Source organism: Symphalangus syndactylus, chromosome 17 (assembly GCF_028878055.3).
Source record: "Symphalangus syndactylus isolate Jambi chromosome 17, NHGRI_mSymSyn1-v2.1_pri, whole genome shotgun sequence".
NCBI classification, from domain to species: domain Eukaryota; kingdom Metazoa; phylum Chordata; class Mammalia; order Primates; family Hylobatidae; genus Symphalangus; species Symphalangus syndactylus.
In genome coordinates, this window is record NC_072439.2 from 22,704,651 (window position 1) to 22,721,031 (window position 16,381).

The 16,381-nt window shown below is 51.9% G+C and overlaps 1 protein-coding gene across 14 annotated transcripts in view; it reads right to left on the reverse strand.

The window, feature by feature from the left end:
• SAMD4B (sterile alpha motif domain containing 4B) overlaps positions 1-16,381 on the reverse strand; it is a 48,997-nt gene that overhangs the window by 7,587 nt on the left and 25,029 nt on the right. For 13 of the 14 annotated variants that reach the window (XM_055251262.2, XM_055251264.2, XM_055251261.2 and 10 more), the window contains 9 exons: positions 13,611-14,081; positions 7,589-7,828; positions 6,930-7,039; positions 6,685-6,771; positions 5,654-5,993; positions 4,884-4,969; positions 3,375-3,493; positions 2,698-2,896; positions 2,372-2,495 (listed from right to left, as the gene is read on the reverse strand). In XM_055251262.2, the coding sequence (XP_055107237.2) occupies positions 2,372-2,495; positions 2,698-2,896; positions 3,375-3,493; positions 4,884-4,969; positions 5,654-5,993; positions 6,685-6,771; positions 6,930-7,039; positions 7,589-7,828; positions 13,611-14,081 (1,776 nt within the window). Of the gene's footprint in view, positions 1-1,772; positions 1,861-2,371; positions 2,496-2,697; positions 2,897-3,374; positions 3,494-4,883; positions 4,970-5,653; positions 5,994-6,684; positions 6,772-6,929; positions 7,040-7,588; positions 7,829-13,610; positions 14,082-16,381 lie in introns of all 14 variants that reach the window. The other variant, XM_055251269.2, reaches the window with a different exon arrangement.

Genomic DNA, 16,381 nt, shown 5'->3' on the forward strand with positions numbered 1-16,381 from the left:
GACCGACTGGACTCGGGTGAAGAGAGCTGGAATGACAAAGGATGCTGGTATAAGAAGGGAGCAAGAGAGATGGAGGGGGAGAGGGAGGAAGGGAAGGAGGCGGACAGGGAGAGAGGCGAGGGTGTCACACCACAGGCAGAGGAGACAATGGCAATGGCAGAGGCTTGGCGATACAGAAAAAGCCTGACTTGCAGACAGTGGAATTGAAACTGAAGGAGCTCCTGGAGGCCACACACAGCCTGCTGTGACTACTCTGGACACAGACTGCATACTGTCTTGAGCACAGTCTGGGCATCTGCCCTGGACACTGGGCAGCCCCCAAGGCTCCCTGATTGAAGACCTGCTCTGTACTTGGTGCAAAAGCTAAATCAAAACCCTTCCTGTCCCCACTTGGACCTGCTCCTCTAGGCAGGATTCAATCCAGGCAGGCCGGGCAGGTGGGGGCAAAGTAAGACAACCACCATGGGACCTGTCCTCAAACCACACTTCTCAAAAGGGCCTCCTATTCAGGCATCTGGGAAACCACCGACCTCCCTGGGCAGAACTGACCTCCCCTACTACACTGCTTAAACCCTTCCCTGACTCCTCACTGCCATCAGGACAAAGTCCAAGCTGTTTACCTGGGTTTAGTCGACCCAGCTCCCATCTCCACCCTCCCCTCTCATCACTGTTCCCTCCAAACCCTGAGCTCATGTCATATCAGATCACCCAATTGTCTCTCCTTAAAAAAAAAAAAAATTAGGCCGGGCGCGGTGGCTCACGCTTGTAATCCCAGCACTTTGGGAGGCCGAGGCGGGCGGATCACGAGGTCAGGAGATCGAGACCACGGTGAAACCCTGTCTCTACCAAAAATACAAAAAAAATTAGCCGGGCGTGGTGGCGGGCGCCTGTAGTCCCAGCTACTCGGAGAGGCTGAGGCAGGAGAATGGCGTGAACCCGGGAGGCAGAGCTTGCAGTGAGCCGAGATCGCGCCACTGCACTCCAGCCTGGGTGACAGAGCAAGACTCCGTCTCAAAAAAAAAAAAAAAAAAAAAAAAAAAATTTTTTTGAACTTGGGCAAGACCTTTCTGTCTCAGATTGCTGACTGATGAATAACATCAGCATCCTTACACATACAGTTGAGAGGAGTCAATCAGTGCAGGAGAGCTGTCTAACAAAGCCTGGGACACAGGATACTAGTAAAGAGAATGGTTCTTGTTCATTCCTGCGGTTCATCCACCTGCTTGTTCAACATCATTTATAGATGCCTACTGTGTGTCAAGCCCTGTGCTAGGGTGAACACGATGGATGGGTTCCCCTGGCCTCAACAGATGGCTGTCCACACAACCTCATCAAGTAAGACTCCTGACTGACTTGGAAGTTTATGACATGCATTCTGCAAATCCATGCTCTCTCTAGAGTCAGCCCATTCCAGACGAGCCTTATCTGTCTCTGCAGCCCCGGTGCCCAGCACCATGTGGAGGAGTCAACCCTTCACTTGTTGAGCAGGGCAGGGACCTGTGGTTAGCAAATCTCTAATCTTCCTTTTGCCCACTTGGCCCAACGTCTTTTTGAGATGGGGTCTCACTGCCACCTTGGCTGCAGTGCAGTGGACACGATCTCTGTTCACTACAGCCTTGACCTCCTGGGCTCAAGCGATCCTCCTGCCCCAGCCTCCCGAGTAGCTGGGACTACAGGTGTGTGCCACCACACCCAGATAATTTCTGTATTTTTTTTTGTAGAGATGGGGTTTCGCCATGTTGTCCAGGCTGGTCTCAAACTGATCTACTTGCCTCAGCTTCCCAAAAGTGCTGAAATTACAGGGGTGAGTTACTGTGCCCGCATTTGGCCCAACTTCTGCTCTCCCATCTCCAGGATGGTCTGTAAGCAGAGGTCAAAACAGCCCTCTCACTTCAAACACCTGTTCTAAGAGATGAAGTCCACTGGTTCCTGTGTGGTCACCTGGCGTCTGAAAGAATGCCAGTAGGCTGATGGGCAGGACTCCCCTCCACAGAAATCTCACACTTTAACTGTCCCATCCCCTCAACCCCTTCTAAATTGAGTATTCAATGATCCTGTAAAGAAAGAGATGATGACGGAGACCAACACAGACACTAAGATTATGACATAGGGTGGGAAACATGAGATGGGGTGGGAGTAAGGGGTGAGAGATGACGATTCAGAGGGGTGGGGGCAAGACCTGAGAGACAAAATTGAAGCAGAGGAGGAAAACAACCCCCCACAATTAGGGGAGATGGGTGCAGAGTGGTGTGAGGTATGGGGAGAGGTGCCCAGGCAGCCCGGAAGAACAGTAGACATGAGACCCAGGAGAAAAGAGAAAGGTCAGCTGAGGATGTTGGCCAGGCAGAGTCCCAAGGGTGGGGCACCTCACCTGGAGGGAACATGAGAATGGCCCGGGGTGACGAGTGGACCGGGAGCGAGTGGGTGCGCTGCACAGAGCTGCGGCTCTGACTGGGCATGCTGTTGCTGCCTCCAGGGTTGGCAAACCACAGGTTCTACACAGGTCCCAGGAAGAGAGAAAGCAGTGAGTGCGGAAGAGGCCCAGACCCAAGAGTGGTGGAGGTGGTACAGGCCTTCTCCCACTCCCACCCCCGCCACCTCTAAGCTGGGTCCAGACACAGAGTATACAGACAGAGACATCCCAGGTACTGCCACCCCAACCCCAGGAGGCCAGGCCCCTGCTTCCAGCCAGCTTACCTGTCGGCCCTGGCCTCCAAGGCTGGGGCTGGTGAGGGCATGTCGAGGGGAGACACCCCCAATGCCCGAGGGGCTCAGGAGGCCCATCCGGCCGGGTGGGAGGGCCCGGGGAGGCATTGGGAACTGCCGCTGGGTACGCCGGGCCACTCCCATCCCCACAGAGCCAGCTATGGGGAGCGAGTTGGAGCCGAATGCCCAGCTGTGAGAGAGCAGAAGGCCGGGTGTTAATTTACATAGATGGGGCCTATCTGTCCACCCCTTCCTCACCTTCCCCAACAACCCCAAGTGGTAGGAGAGAACATAAACCTCCATCATACATTCTGTCCCCATCTGCCCCAAGGGTACCCTCTGGAAGCAGATGGGACATATACAAGGGTTTCCTCACTGTCCACTCAAAACAGTTCTCCAAACTTCAGTTCTCAAGGGAGACATTTCTGTCTCCTCACCTCTGCATACAGGTGAGGAGCAAGGTACATACGAGGGGCCTGTTCATGGTACATGTGTTGTTTTTCAGCTCAGCATCCTATTCTAGTGGGAAAATTTCTTCTGGGAAAGTCACCCAGTGACTGAGTAAAACTAGATTCTCAGCCCAGAACACAATCACCCCTCTAAGCACGATCTGCTAACCAGCAAAGGCCTATGGAGGGCAGGTCCCTGTAACCTGGCCACCCGCCTACCCTTTCTGCTGCCGGTAGTTCTGCATCTCTAGTGCGGCTTTGCGCGGGAATGTCCGGAGGAGCTTCAGCACTTGCTGTTTCCAGGATAGCAGCCGTTTCTTCTGCGTCTCCGTGAAAGCCTAGAATTGGCAGGGCACGGGTGAAGTAGAGAGGGTGATGTTTCCTTAAGACCTCCCTTCCAGTCTTCCATTCATTTGTTCAAATATTTATTGCCTGGCTGGGCATGCTGGCTCATGCTGTAATCCCAGCACTTTGGGAGGCTGAGGCGGGTGGATCATTTGAGGTCAGGAGTTCGAGACCAGCCTGGACAACATGGTGAAACCCCACCTCTACTAAAAGTACAAAAATTAGCCAGGCATGGTAGTGCGTGCCTGTAATCCTAGCTACTTGGGAGGCTGAGGCAGGAGGATCACTTGAACCTGGTAGGCGGAGGTTGCAGTGAGCCGAGACTGCGCCATTGCACTCCAGCCTGGGCAACAGAGCGAGACTCTGTTTCCAAAAAAAAAGATTCATTGCTCATCTACTCTGTGCCTGTGCCAGGCAATTCTAGGATGCAGAGGTGACCATGCCCAGAGAGCTTATAGTCTGGTTGTGAGGGAAAGATACATACATAATGATAACTGTGACAAATTATCCCTCCCTGAAGGAGAAGAACAGGAAGCAAAAGAAACTTAAATAAAAATGAGGGGTTGGTAAAGGTGTCCCTGAGGTATAAATGTTTGAACTGAGAGCTGAGGGGTGAGGAGGAGGCAGGGGTACTGTTCCTGATAAAGAGTATGTACGGGCTGGGCATGGTTGCTCATGCCTATAATCCCAGTACTTTGGGAGGCCAGGGCAGGGAGATCACTTGAGGCCAGGAGTTCGAGATCAGCCTAGGCAATAAAGCAATGCTCCATCTCTAAAAAAGAAAATCGTCACGCCTGTAATCTCAGCACCTTGGGAGGCTGAGGTGGGAGGATCACTTGAGGTCAGTTCAAAACCAGCCAGGGCAACAGTGTGAGACCTCGTCTCTATTTAAAAAAAAAAAAAAAAAAAAAAAAAGAGAGAGAGAGGAAGAGTGTGTACAAGGGTTCTGAGAAGAAGCCTCTAAAGCCAACACTGGTAAGATACAAGACTGGAAGGGCTGGCATGTGCCACGTCAGGTAAGGCCCTGTGGGCCACATACAACACAGTGTTCTTGAAAATGATGGGGCAGCCTTTCCCTCACTCTGTCGCCCAGACTGGAATGCAGTGGCACGATCTCGGCTCACTGCAAACTCCACCTCCCGGGTTCACGCCATTCTCCTGCCTCAGCCTCCCGCGTAGCTGGGACTGCAGGCACCTGCCACCATGCCCGGCTAATGTTTTGTATTTTTAGTAAAGACTGGGTTTCACTGTGTTAGCCAGGATGGTCTCGATCTCCTGACCTCATGATCCACCCACCTTGGCGGCCAAAGTGCTGGGACTACAGGCGTGAGCCACCACATCTGGCCATCTTTCCCTTTTTGAGTATGCTAGGGAAGGCCTTACCTCATGAGTCAGGCACTTTTCGATGAGCTGGAGGTAACTGGTGATGTTCTCCTCGTCTGGTCGGGACACCAGCAGTTGGGTGCACACTGGAGGACATGAGAAAGGGCAGGAGGTTAGCCCCTAGTATGCCCTCTGCCATGTTCCAGCCTCCAGCTGGCTCGTACACAAGAAGGAACAGGAGACTCAGGCTGGATGAGTATCAACTATTAAGTGCTAGCCATGGTATTTAGGTTATCATGAGGATATACAACATAGTGCCTGACACAATCTTGTCACTACACACATTTTTAGCCTTAGAAACCTAAAGCTCAGAGTTGAGTCACTTGCCCCAGGTCCAGATCCAGATCTAGACTGATCTGGATCCAAATGTAAAGTCTGCTGTATCATGCTGCTTTAGGAAAGGCTGAAGCTGTGATAAATTTCACCATCCCCATCCCCATCCCCTGGACTTTGGTCCCCTCTGAGAGAAATCAATGGACTCCCCTCAATTGCTCACCCTTTACTACATGGAATTTCTTCTGACACACTGCCCCATTTCTGCTCAGCCTGGAGACGCTTTGAGGGGAAGGACTGTTATCCACCATCAGCTCAGATATGCCCAAGGGCAAGGGGCCTTGTCACCCTGTCTCGGCTACTCTCCGTAGTGTTCCAGTCTCCAGTAGGCTTTACAAAGCCCTGCTCCCAACATCTAACTTGGATTTGATCCCTGGTGCTTGGGTTCACTTGGCTTTCTGCCTCAGGATTTCCTGCTAGGCTGTGGCTGGTCTCACCTTTGCCCATCACCCGTGTAAACTGGCTGGGGATGTCTCCGTCGGCGACGGGAGCCGGGGCAGGCTCACTGCCATCAGTGGGAGCTGGAGCTGGTGGAGGTGGGTAGTTCTCCACAGCTGGAGGGTCCTTGGCCTCGGTGCCCTTGTCTGTGCCAGGATGGGCTAGGGGAGGCTCAGCACCTGACAGCGGTGGTTCCCCCGGGGCCCCATCCTTGGCAGTAGGGGTGGTGGCGGCGGCAGCCACGGTGGCCTGGAGGACACTGTAGGCCTTGATGGGAGTGATGATGATCTGCTGCAGCTCCTGCAGAGCGTTTCGTAGGTTCCCGCCTTCCAGCACATCCTGGATGGGAGGACACAGGCTGGGGTCACATGCAGACCCTACAACGAGGGACAGAGTATCTACACAGAGAGTCAGACAGGGCTTGCAGAAGGCTGGGTAGGACCCTGGGTTCCAGCACATAGAGAAGGCATGTGAGGGTACTGCAAGCCCACAAACATACAGGTACACATTTCCTCTTTCCCATTAAGGTGAAGTCCCACAGAACTCACGAAAAGCCAGTCTAATGTTGGAGTCTCAAGGACCCAACAAAGATAGAATCAGAGATTCAGACCTAGACACTGAGCAGGGAAAAATACAAACAGAAGGCAGTGGCAAGGAAATGGAATCAGATGTGGAAGGAAAATGAGTTTAGAAACAATCAAATGGAAAGAGAGATTGTACAGACAGAGACACTCTGCTCTACCAGAAAGACCAGTAAGAAATGGAAAAGCAAAAGGGGAGAGAAGGTGTAGAGTCAAAAGACAGAGATCCTGGAACCACAAAGCAGGAAAGACAGGGAAGGGAGCCTCTTAGCCACCAGCAAGTGAGCCTTTTGATGCCAGCTTGCATGTGGTCCCTGAAATCTGGGTCCCTAGGGCTGGGGCTTTTGGAGGCCAGATCCGAGGAGTCTGGAGGCCAACTCAGGGCCTTTGGTCTACTGGTACCACCAAGTGGCTGGCTGGCCTTGAAGATGCAGAAACCAGGTCCTCACCTTCTCTAGGGACTTGAGGACGCTCTGTCTCTCACGCAGCTTCTGGATGCTCAGGGCTATCTTGTGGCGGGCACCTTTGGTGACATTCTGTGATAAGGGCAGAAGGGGACAGGAAGCTAGAGATGCGAGCCTGAGATATTTGGGGGCACCCAAATAGAGATCAAGGAGACAGAGGAGGCTTGGGCTGCAAGGATGCCAAACTAGCGCTGCCCCCAGCACCTCCCTGATGGTCCCTTTGGCTTCACCTGAGACTCCAGGTGCTGCTCAGTCAGTGTCATCATCTCCTCGTAGCTCATCTGTGAGAAGAGGGCTGCATACTTGTGCAAGCGGAGGCTCTTGAGCCATGAGGGCACATCTTTGGCAAAGGAGGGAGAGTGAAAGGTCAGGAGTTTGGCCTAGATTACCAGGGTAAAGGAAAAGTTGTGGGGATAAACCCACAGGAAGCCTCAAAAGATGCAAAAAATTGGGAGGGGGTTGGGGGGAGCTAAGGTTCCATCAGCTCCTTCTTCATCTGCCTAGCCAGACCCTCTCAGGTAGCCTTCCCTGGGAAGGCCATCTGACCCTTCTAAGCTACTCAGCTGGATGTGTACCAGGATGACCTCACTGATTGCTCCAAAACTCTTGCTGGAACCTCTGTTCCATCGGTTAGCTGTGTCCTGGCTTCCTTGTCAGACTGGGGTGTGTGAAGACAGGGGGCTCCTCCCCAGTCAGACCAGAACTTGTTAGGGTAGATGTGGGGTCTCTCTGCTTAGTCTTGAGCCCTAAAAGCAGGGACTACCTACTCCCCTCAGACATGTCCCCTCCTCAGAGGGGTAAGCAGGTGTCAGCTACAAGCTCCTTTCTGTCCTCTAAGCTCTGCAGAAGCCCCTGGAAAAGGGTCCTGGTGCTGCTGTCCCCAATGTACCTTTCATGCCACTGCCATCCTCCTGGAAAGTGTTCCGGCTGGAGCCCTGCTCCTCTGTCTGCTCACTGCCAGAGGAGGCCACGCTGCTCTGGGGCGAGAGAGGTGCGTGATCGGGCGTGGTAAAAGCAGCCCGGGCCCCAAACTCCTCTGGACTCGGCCACTCACCAGGGACCTGGGGGCTTGTAGGGATGAGCGACATGGAGCGCTTCAGTGGGCTAGGGTGGATTTGGCAGGGGAGACCTGGCCAGAGTGGGAGAAAAGCAAAAGATTAGACCTGGGGACCCAACCACAGGAGACCAACCCCTGCCATCAGTGCCAGGATGACAGTTTGGACCCATAACCTGCCAAGAGGAAGGGACCTGGGGTCCAAGGGTAACTGCCTACCAGATATACCTCATTCTCTTACCTCCAACACCCAACCCATCAGCAAGCTGTCAGCCACTTTCCTGAATTTCTCCAGTTCCGCTGGCTCAAGCCACCAGCACCCCTGGCAGGAATTACTGCCACAGCCTCCTCACTGGTTTCCTGCCTTCACTCTTGCCTCCTACAGTCCACGCCCCTCACAACAGCCATAAAGATCCTTCTAAAAATGCAAATCTGACCGAGCTTGACTCCTGCTCAAATCCCTGTGACTTCCCTTCATAGTGGGAACAAAATACAAATGCTTCCACATGCCTAAAAGGCCATGCAGGACCTGGCCCCTGCTCCTCTCCCACAACCCACCACTTGGTTCATGCCTCTCTAGCCTTTGCCTCCTTCCAAACTCCCCTTTGTTCCTGAAACACTCAAGGTTGTTCCAGCCTCAGGACTTCTGGACTTGCTCTTTCTTCTTACCTTCTTGATCTCAGCGGTTGGCTCCCTCAAGTCTCATCTCAAGAGTCACCTCCTCTGAGGCCTACCCTAAACCCTTAATCTGAAGTCACCGCCCACCTCTGCTGCCCCAATCCCAGTCACTCTATCACATTACTGTCTTGTCTTTTTTTTTTTTTTTTGAGACGGAGTCTCGCTCTGTTGCCCAGGCTGGAGTGCAGTGGTGCAATCTCAGCTCACTGCAAACTCCACTTCCCAGGTTCACGCCATTCTCCTGCCTTGGCCTCTCCGAGTAGCTGGGACTACAGGTGCCTGCCACCACGCCCGGCTAATTTTTTGTATTTTTAGTAGAGACGGGGTTTCACTGTGGTCTCGATCTCCTGACCTCGTGATCTGCCCGCCTCGGCTTCCCAAAGTGCTGGGATTACAAGCATAAGCCACCGCGCCCGGCCTGTCTTGTCTTTCTTACAGCACCTATCACAACCTGAAATTATCAAGTTATTTGTTTACTTTCTTAAAAATTCATTTACTTTTTTGAGATGGAGTCTCGCTCTGTCACTAGGCTGGAGTGCAGTGGCACGATCTGGGCTCACTGCAACCTCCGCCTCCCGGGTTCAAGCAATTCCCCTGCCTCAGCCTCCCGAGTAGCTGGGACTACAGATGCCTACCACTACGCTCAGCTAATTTTTTTGTATTTTAGTAGAGGCGGGGTTTCACCACGTTGGCCAGGACAGTCTCAATCTCCTGACCTCGTGATCCGCCCACCTCGGCCTCCTAAAGTGCTGGGATTACAGGCGTGAGCCACTGCGCCCAGCCTGTTTACTTATTAACTATACCCCCTGCTAGAATAGAAGACCTGTGACAGCAGGAACCTGTCCCATCTTAAACATCATTATATCTTGTAATGAATGAAGTATGTAAGCTGCTTCCTCAACAAGCCTGTTATGGGGCCTCACTACCTCCCATTTTTTTCTACAGTGAGCCCAAACTGGCTACTCATGAGGCCTGGTGACTCAGGGTGATCCCAGGTCCTCTTCTGAAGGATGCTCCATACCCTCTGTCCATCCCAAGTCTGGGGCTGGCAAAGGAATCCAACTTGATTTTTTTTTTTGAGATGGAGTTTTGCTCTGTTGCCAGGCTGGAGTGCGGTGGCACAATCTCGGCTCACTGCAGCCTCCACCTCCTGGGTTCAAGCGATTCTCCTGCCTCAGCCTCCCGAGTAGCTGGGACTACAGGTGCCTGACACCATGCCCAGCTAACTTTTTTTTGTATTTTTAGTAGAGACAGGGTTTCACTATATTGGTCAGGCTGGTTTCGAACTCCTAACCTCAGGTGATCCACCTGCCTTGGCCTCCCAAAGTGCTGGGATTACAGGTGTAAGCCACCCGTGCCCGGTCATATATATATATATTTTTTAGAGATGGAATTTCACTCTTGTGGCCCAGGCTGGAGAGCAGTGGCACAATCTCGGCTCACTGCAACCTCTGCCTCCCGGGTTCAAGTGATTCTCCTGCCTCAGCCTCCTGAGTAGCTGGCATTACAGGCACCCACCACCATGCCCAGCTAATTTTGTATTTTTTTAGTAGAGACAGGGGTTTCTCCATGTTGCTCAGGCTGGTCTTGAACTCCCGACCTCAGGTGATCCGCGCGCCTTGGCCTCCCAAAGTGCTGAGATTACAGGTGTGAGCCACCATGCCTGGCCTCCAACTTGATTTTTAACCACTCCCAAGACAGGGCAGGTTCCCATGAGCTCCCAGACCTTTATCTGTGCTTTTCCCTCTGCCTCGCTCACTTCACCAACTCTTCTCCAACAGCCATTTCTCCCTTCATGCCTCGGTCATGTAACCCTCTGCTGCTGCCTCAGGCCTGGCGCTTGCTGCCCTCCTCACTAGCCTCCCTCTCGCACTGAACTGTGGGTCCATGGAGAATGGCAGCCCAGCCCAATTACTTCTGCAATCCCATGATCAGGCACAGAGCATGACACACAGAAATCCTTCCAACGGAGTTTCATAAAGGACAAAAGGGTGCTAAGAGGGCCTCTGAGCTCCACCTATGGTATCCAGAAGTACCCCAAGTCAGCTTAGACAAAAAGAAATGAAACAAAGCCAACGAGCCTCACCCTGGGTAGGTGAAGACATCAAGGCCCAGGGAGCTGAAGCCCTTTGCCCCAGTTCCCACGGGAGTTGACAGGCTGAGACAGAGCCCAAGCCTTGTTTCTGATGGAAAGGCTGGGGTTCCTGCCAGTGCTACAGTGACACCCAGCCCAGGAAGGAGGGCTAGCCTGGTGCAGGCCCCAGAGCATCTTCCCTCAGCTGTGACAATACTAATGCTCCTGGCTAAGGAAGTCACCTAAGGGACAGGGCAAGGCAGTGGCCCACCCTTAATACCAGTTTCTGCCCTACCCCAGAGTGTCTGGGGTCCTCTTCCCAGGAGTTCTTCAGGCTCTAGACTCCCTCAGCCCTGGTTTCTGTCCCCACTCAGCACTCTTGGGGAACATGGCACACTCTGGGCCCTGGGGGACTGGGGAATCCTCAAGACAGGCCTTTTTGCCTGTTTTGGTGTCTCTGGCCTCCTCTCTCCCTTCTCAGCCAAGAAGTGGGCAGGAGAGGCTGAGAGGCAGGAAATTACCCTGACTGGAATGATCGTGCAGTTCCTGAGGAGCCCTGCTTGGCTCCGCACTGGGGTGGAGGCTGGCCACAGCATGAGAATGACAAAAACAAGAATGCCGGCCAGAGATCCAGGGCCTTGCACTCTCCAAGAAATCCTGATCTGTTCTTGGCAGCACCCCAAACCCAAGCTGCCTGCCCTCAAAGGCCAATCCTTGCTCCCCACTCAAAAATATTTTAATGATTTCCTGCTTCCTGCAACTGCCTGGAATCCAAAAGCTTCTCCTGTCCTTCAACGCCTCCCAGAACGTAGCCTTCACACACTGAGGTCTGAGGGTACAGACGGGCCTGAGTTCAAATCCTGACTCTGACTCTGTCGCCTCTGTGTGATCTTGGGCAAGTCACTTCATTCGCCTCTCTGCCTCCATTTCCGCATGAAGTCCTTAGCAGAGGGATAGGCACATGGTAAGCACAAGTCTCTGCTACTGTTATTACTCACTCAAATCCACCCCAGCCAGATCTGTCTATATACTGTCCCCTCTAATTTTCCACCCCGTGCTTATTTCATGCTGCGCCTTCTACTTGGAATGCCCAATTCCTTTTCCTCTTTTGGTCCAAACCCCTATCAACATTGTTCAATCTTCGTCCTTTAATGGCAGCTGGGGTCCCCATGATGGGGAGCACACAAGGTATGAAGAGAAAGAAATTTATAGGCACCCTGCATGGGTGACCCCTCCCCTTGGTGAGGGCTTAGCATCTCCAGGAGGGGTACTTTTTGGTGGAGGTAGTGTAGCATAGTAGTTCAGAGTATGAGGTCTATAGCCAGAATGCCTGGCTTTAAACCTTGAGTTTATATGTATAAAGTTCTTAGAATAGCTCCTAGTAAAGACTAAGCACTCAATTTTTTTTTTTTTTTTTTGAGATGGGGTCTCGCTCTGTCACCCTGGCTGGAATGCAATGGCACGATCTTGGCTCACTGCAACCTCCGCCTCCTGGATTCAAGCGACCCTCCTGCCTCAGCCCCCCGAGTAACTGGGATTACAGGCACGCGCCACCATACCCAGCTAATTTTTATATTTTTAGTAGAGATGGGGTTTCACCATGTTGGTCAGGCTGGTCTCGAGCTCCTGACCTCAGGTGATCTGCCTGCCTCGGCCTCCCAAAGTGCTGGGATTACAGGCGTGAGCCACCATGTCCGGACTAGCACTCAATATTTTTCGCCTAGAATGGTCATTATTAATACATCCTCCCATCCTGGAACTGTGATGCTCCATGACTGGAAAATGAGGTCCAAGACACCTCAGGTTGCTAAGTTTCCTGAAACTGACCTTCTATCCCTCTATCTTCCCAGGTTCTCACCAGCAACTGGGAGGGAGGCAGATGGACCAGAATAGCCACACTAACTGGGGGAAAAACAGGTGCAAGGAGTAACTGATAAGTACCAGGTACCAGACAGCAGGGCATTAGGGACCCGAGGTTACCCCCATCCACTGACACATGTGACATTTCACTGCCACTCTCTCGTCTTGCTTTAAACCTGTGCCTGCTGAAGGTGACTAGCCATTCTGAGGTTTACATCCTGAACCCCCTCCCTGACCCTGGGTCAGGTCATGCTGCCTTACCATGGCTTGGAAAATCCACCCTCCCTTATCCTGTACATTTCAAAAAGTCACTGGGATACCAATAACTCCTGCTCACTCCCGCCTGTAGGGCTTTTACTAAGAGAGCTCTTTCAAACCTGCCTAGTTGGCAGGACAGTGTAGTGGTCAGAGGCAGGCTCTGGCATCAGACTGGTTGGGTCTGTTCCACCACTTGTTCTATGTGTGACTTTGAACACATCACTTCACCTCTGAGTCCCAGTGTCCTGATCTGTTGAATACGGCTAATGATATGGTTGTGATGCGGATTGAGATCATACCTGAAAAGTGTCTATAAAAGTACCTAGCATAGTCAATGCTGAAAAATGTTACCTACTATTACAAATACCTTGCAGCACGAGTTTTGTCTTATATAGACAGTGTTCTCAGAAACAAAGCTGTAAACTGAGGCCAAATACATAAAATCCATAATGTTGTCTGAACTGGAAGGGATCTCAGATGATGGTATGCACACCTCCATCAAGCATCATAGCCTGAAGCCCTTAGCGGCCAGGTATATATCAGAAATGCCCAAAGGGGGGTTGGTGGGAGCAGAGGCAGATTAGGGCACTTGTGCAGGGTCTAAAAGGCATGCTCAATATTAAGCTCTATATTATTGCTGCCACTAGGAAAACAGGTCTTGTTGAGTTGCTAGATCTTTTGACTTCTCCAGAGAGGCTGGAAATCTCATTTTTAGGGAAAAATTCTTGATTTTTATACTACCCACATTTATTCAAAAACCCAACACAACACAACAAAACAAAACCAACGTATGGGTTCAATAAGACATGTCTGTAGCTCAGATTCAGCTCTGGGAAAGCCAGTTCACAGCCTTTGTATTGCCTCATAAAGTTGAGGCCTACAGCTTACGTGACTTGTCTAATGCCACAGAGCGAGGGAGCTCTCACTGAGCCTAGTCCAACCTTTTTCAAGTAGGCATGGCCTTCTGGGACACCCCCCGCCACTTACCTGTGTTTGCATTGCTCCCAATACTGTTGATGGCTGGCGGCACTGAGCTGGATGGGTGGAAGGGCACATGTCCATTTTCCCGGGGTGGCTTGTCCTGCCAGCCTGGCCCTGCCTCCCCAGGGCCCAGCTCTGCAGGCCCCCCCCACTCATCTGAGCCTTGGCGTGAATGGTAGGAGGGCTCTGGCCGGGAGCGGAAGCCACTAGCCAACCGCTCTTCCAGGTGGCTCAGCCAGAGGGCCAGTGCGTTGCGGTCCTCCAGTGTGGTGGCTGGGTGGATGAGGGCATAGGAAAGCAGCTGGCGGCTCTCCTCGATGAAAGCATTGCTCTCGATTGAGTAGGCCAGCACTTTCTGCAGTAGCCTCATGTACTCCGACTTGGCCTCTGTGTTGCCTGGCTGAAGCAGGGGAAGGTGGGACAGCAGGAGGGACACCACCTTCTCTTTGGACTCCTGCTGCCACTGGCTGACGATGGCTACAGAAGGGATAAGAAGAAATGTCAGGAGAGCCAGAGTGGGGTACTCCTATTCACCTGAGAGCACTGCCTATGTCCTATTCCCTCAGCTCCAATCTCCTTTTCATAACGATCTTCTTTTCATAACTCCCAACCTTATCCCTCATATAGGTGAGATCAAACACTGACCCTGCCTCTGGAGTAATTTTTGTCTTATTTTTTTTAAGAGATGGGGTCTCACTATGTTGCCCAGGCTGCAGTGCAGTGGCTATTCACAAGTGCAATCCCACTATTGATCAGCACGGGAGTTCTGACCTGCTCCATTTCCAAACTGGGCCAGTTCACCCCTCCTTAGGCAACCTGGTGGTCCCCCACTCCTGGGAGGTCACCATATTGGGGCCACACTTAGCGCAGACACCCAATCAGCATAGCACACTATAGCCCAGAACTCCTGGACTCAGGCAATCCTCTTGCCTCAGCCTCCCAAGTAGCTGGTACTACAGTCATGTGTCCACCACACCTGGTGTAGAGTAATTCTTCTTCGTCCTATCACTCCTGTTCTCAGAAACCTGCAGTGTCTCCCAATCAGCCAAACTTGCTACTCTGGAATCTGAACTCCTCCTATCCCCAGGCCTGCTCTCATGCTTTATCTCCATGATTCCTTCCTCCATTCTTCATGGCCTCTATGCCATTTCCCCTGTCAAAAAGCAGTCTCCTTCCTGAATGGAGAAGGCAGTGGTATATGGTAGTTAAAAGCTTGAGCTCTGGAATCAGATGGTCTAGACACCCCAGATTACTAGGTAGATCTTCGTAAGTTACCTTGAACCTCACTGAGCACTAAATTATCTGTGAAATTTTGGAGATAATTACAGTACCCAATTCACAGTGTTGCTTTGAGATTCAATGAGCTAGCAAAGAACGCAAAGTGGTCCGGCGACATAATAAATGCTTGCTATTGTTTTTTAACTGGTCTCTCTGCTTCTAGATTCTCCCCTTCCAGTCGATCCCATACATCCAGATGCATTTATCTTCCTAAATCACAACAGGATGTCATGTTCCTGACCAGCAGTTTATAATGGCAACCAGCAAGCACCAACAGACTCAAGTCCAAGAACTCCTGGCCTAACATCACCTTCATTTCCAGGGCACCCTCCATCTCCCATTCCTCCAGATAAAGACTCAGCTCAGGATATCTCCCCATCTTCCTTGGGGTTCTCTCCACAGTATGTATTTATCCAAGTTCCACACCTTGGCTGAGATTCAAGGTTTTGGCCCGCAACAACCTCCTTCCTCCTATACAAATTCTCCTTTGTAGATGGCCTTTTACTGCCTTCCTCCAGGAAGCATTCCCTGCGTGTTCTATGCCATGGTCATCTTGACCTTTCCTTTCTATCCCACTGTGTGAGGACCTGAGTCTACCCTGTGGAGATAAGCCAGGTTTCCCTTATTTTTTTTTTTTTTTTGAGGCAGAGTCTCGCTCTGTCGCCCAGGCTGGAGTGCAGTGGCACTATCTCGGCTCACTGAAAGCTCCACCTTCTGAGTTCACGCCATTCTACTGCCTCAGCCTCCCAAGTAGCTGGGACTACAGGCGCCCACCACCACGCCCGGCTTATTTTTTGTATTTTTAGTAGAGACAGCGTTTCACCGAATTAGCCAAGATGGTCTCAATCTCCTGACCTCGTGATCCACCCGCCTTGGCCTCCCAAAGTGCTGGGATTACAGGCGTGAGCCACTGCGCCCGGCCTCAGGTTTCCCTTTTCAACCCACAAGGGAGGTCCCTAAGAATATGGCCCCAGGCTGGCCACATCAAAGAAGGCTTGGGTAGGAACTGTTACAAGTCTGACTCTCCCCCTCAAAGACCTTATTAGCACTGGGCGTGGTGGCTCACGCCTGTAATCCCAGCACTTTGGGAGGCTGAGGCAGGTGGATCACCTGAGGTCAGGAGCTGGAGAACAGCCTGGCCGACATGGTGAAAGCCTGTCTCTACTACAAATACAAAAATTAGCCAGGCATGGTGGTGGATGCCTGTAATTCCAGCTACTTGGGAGGCTGACGCAGGAGAATCACTTGAACTCGGCAGGTGGAGGTTGCAGTGAGCCAAGATTGCGCCACTGCACTCCAGCCTGGGGGCAAAGTGAGACTCCGTCTCAAAAAAAAAAAAAGAAAAAAAAAACCTCATTAGCACTTCTGTGACTAGCTAAACAGGGTGGAAGATGGAGACAATGCTGACAGGACAAGGAGAGGGAGAAAAAATATCAATACTTGGGAAAAGAGACAAAGATTTAGGTCTGAGGCAAACTACGCTCTCACCCTTGGGCAAC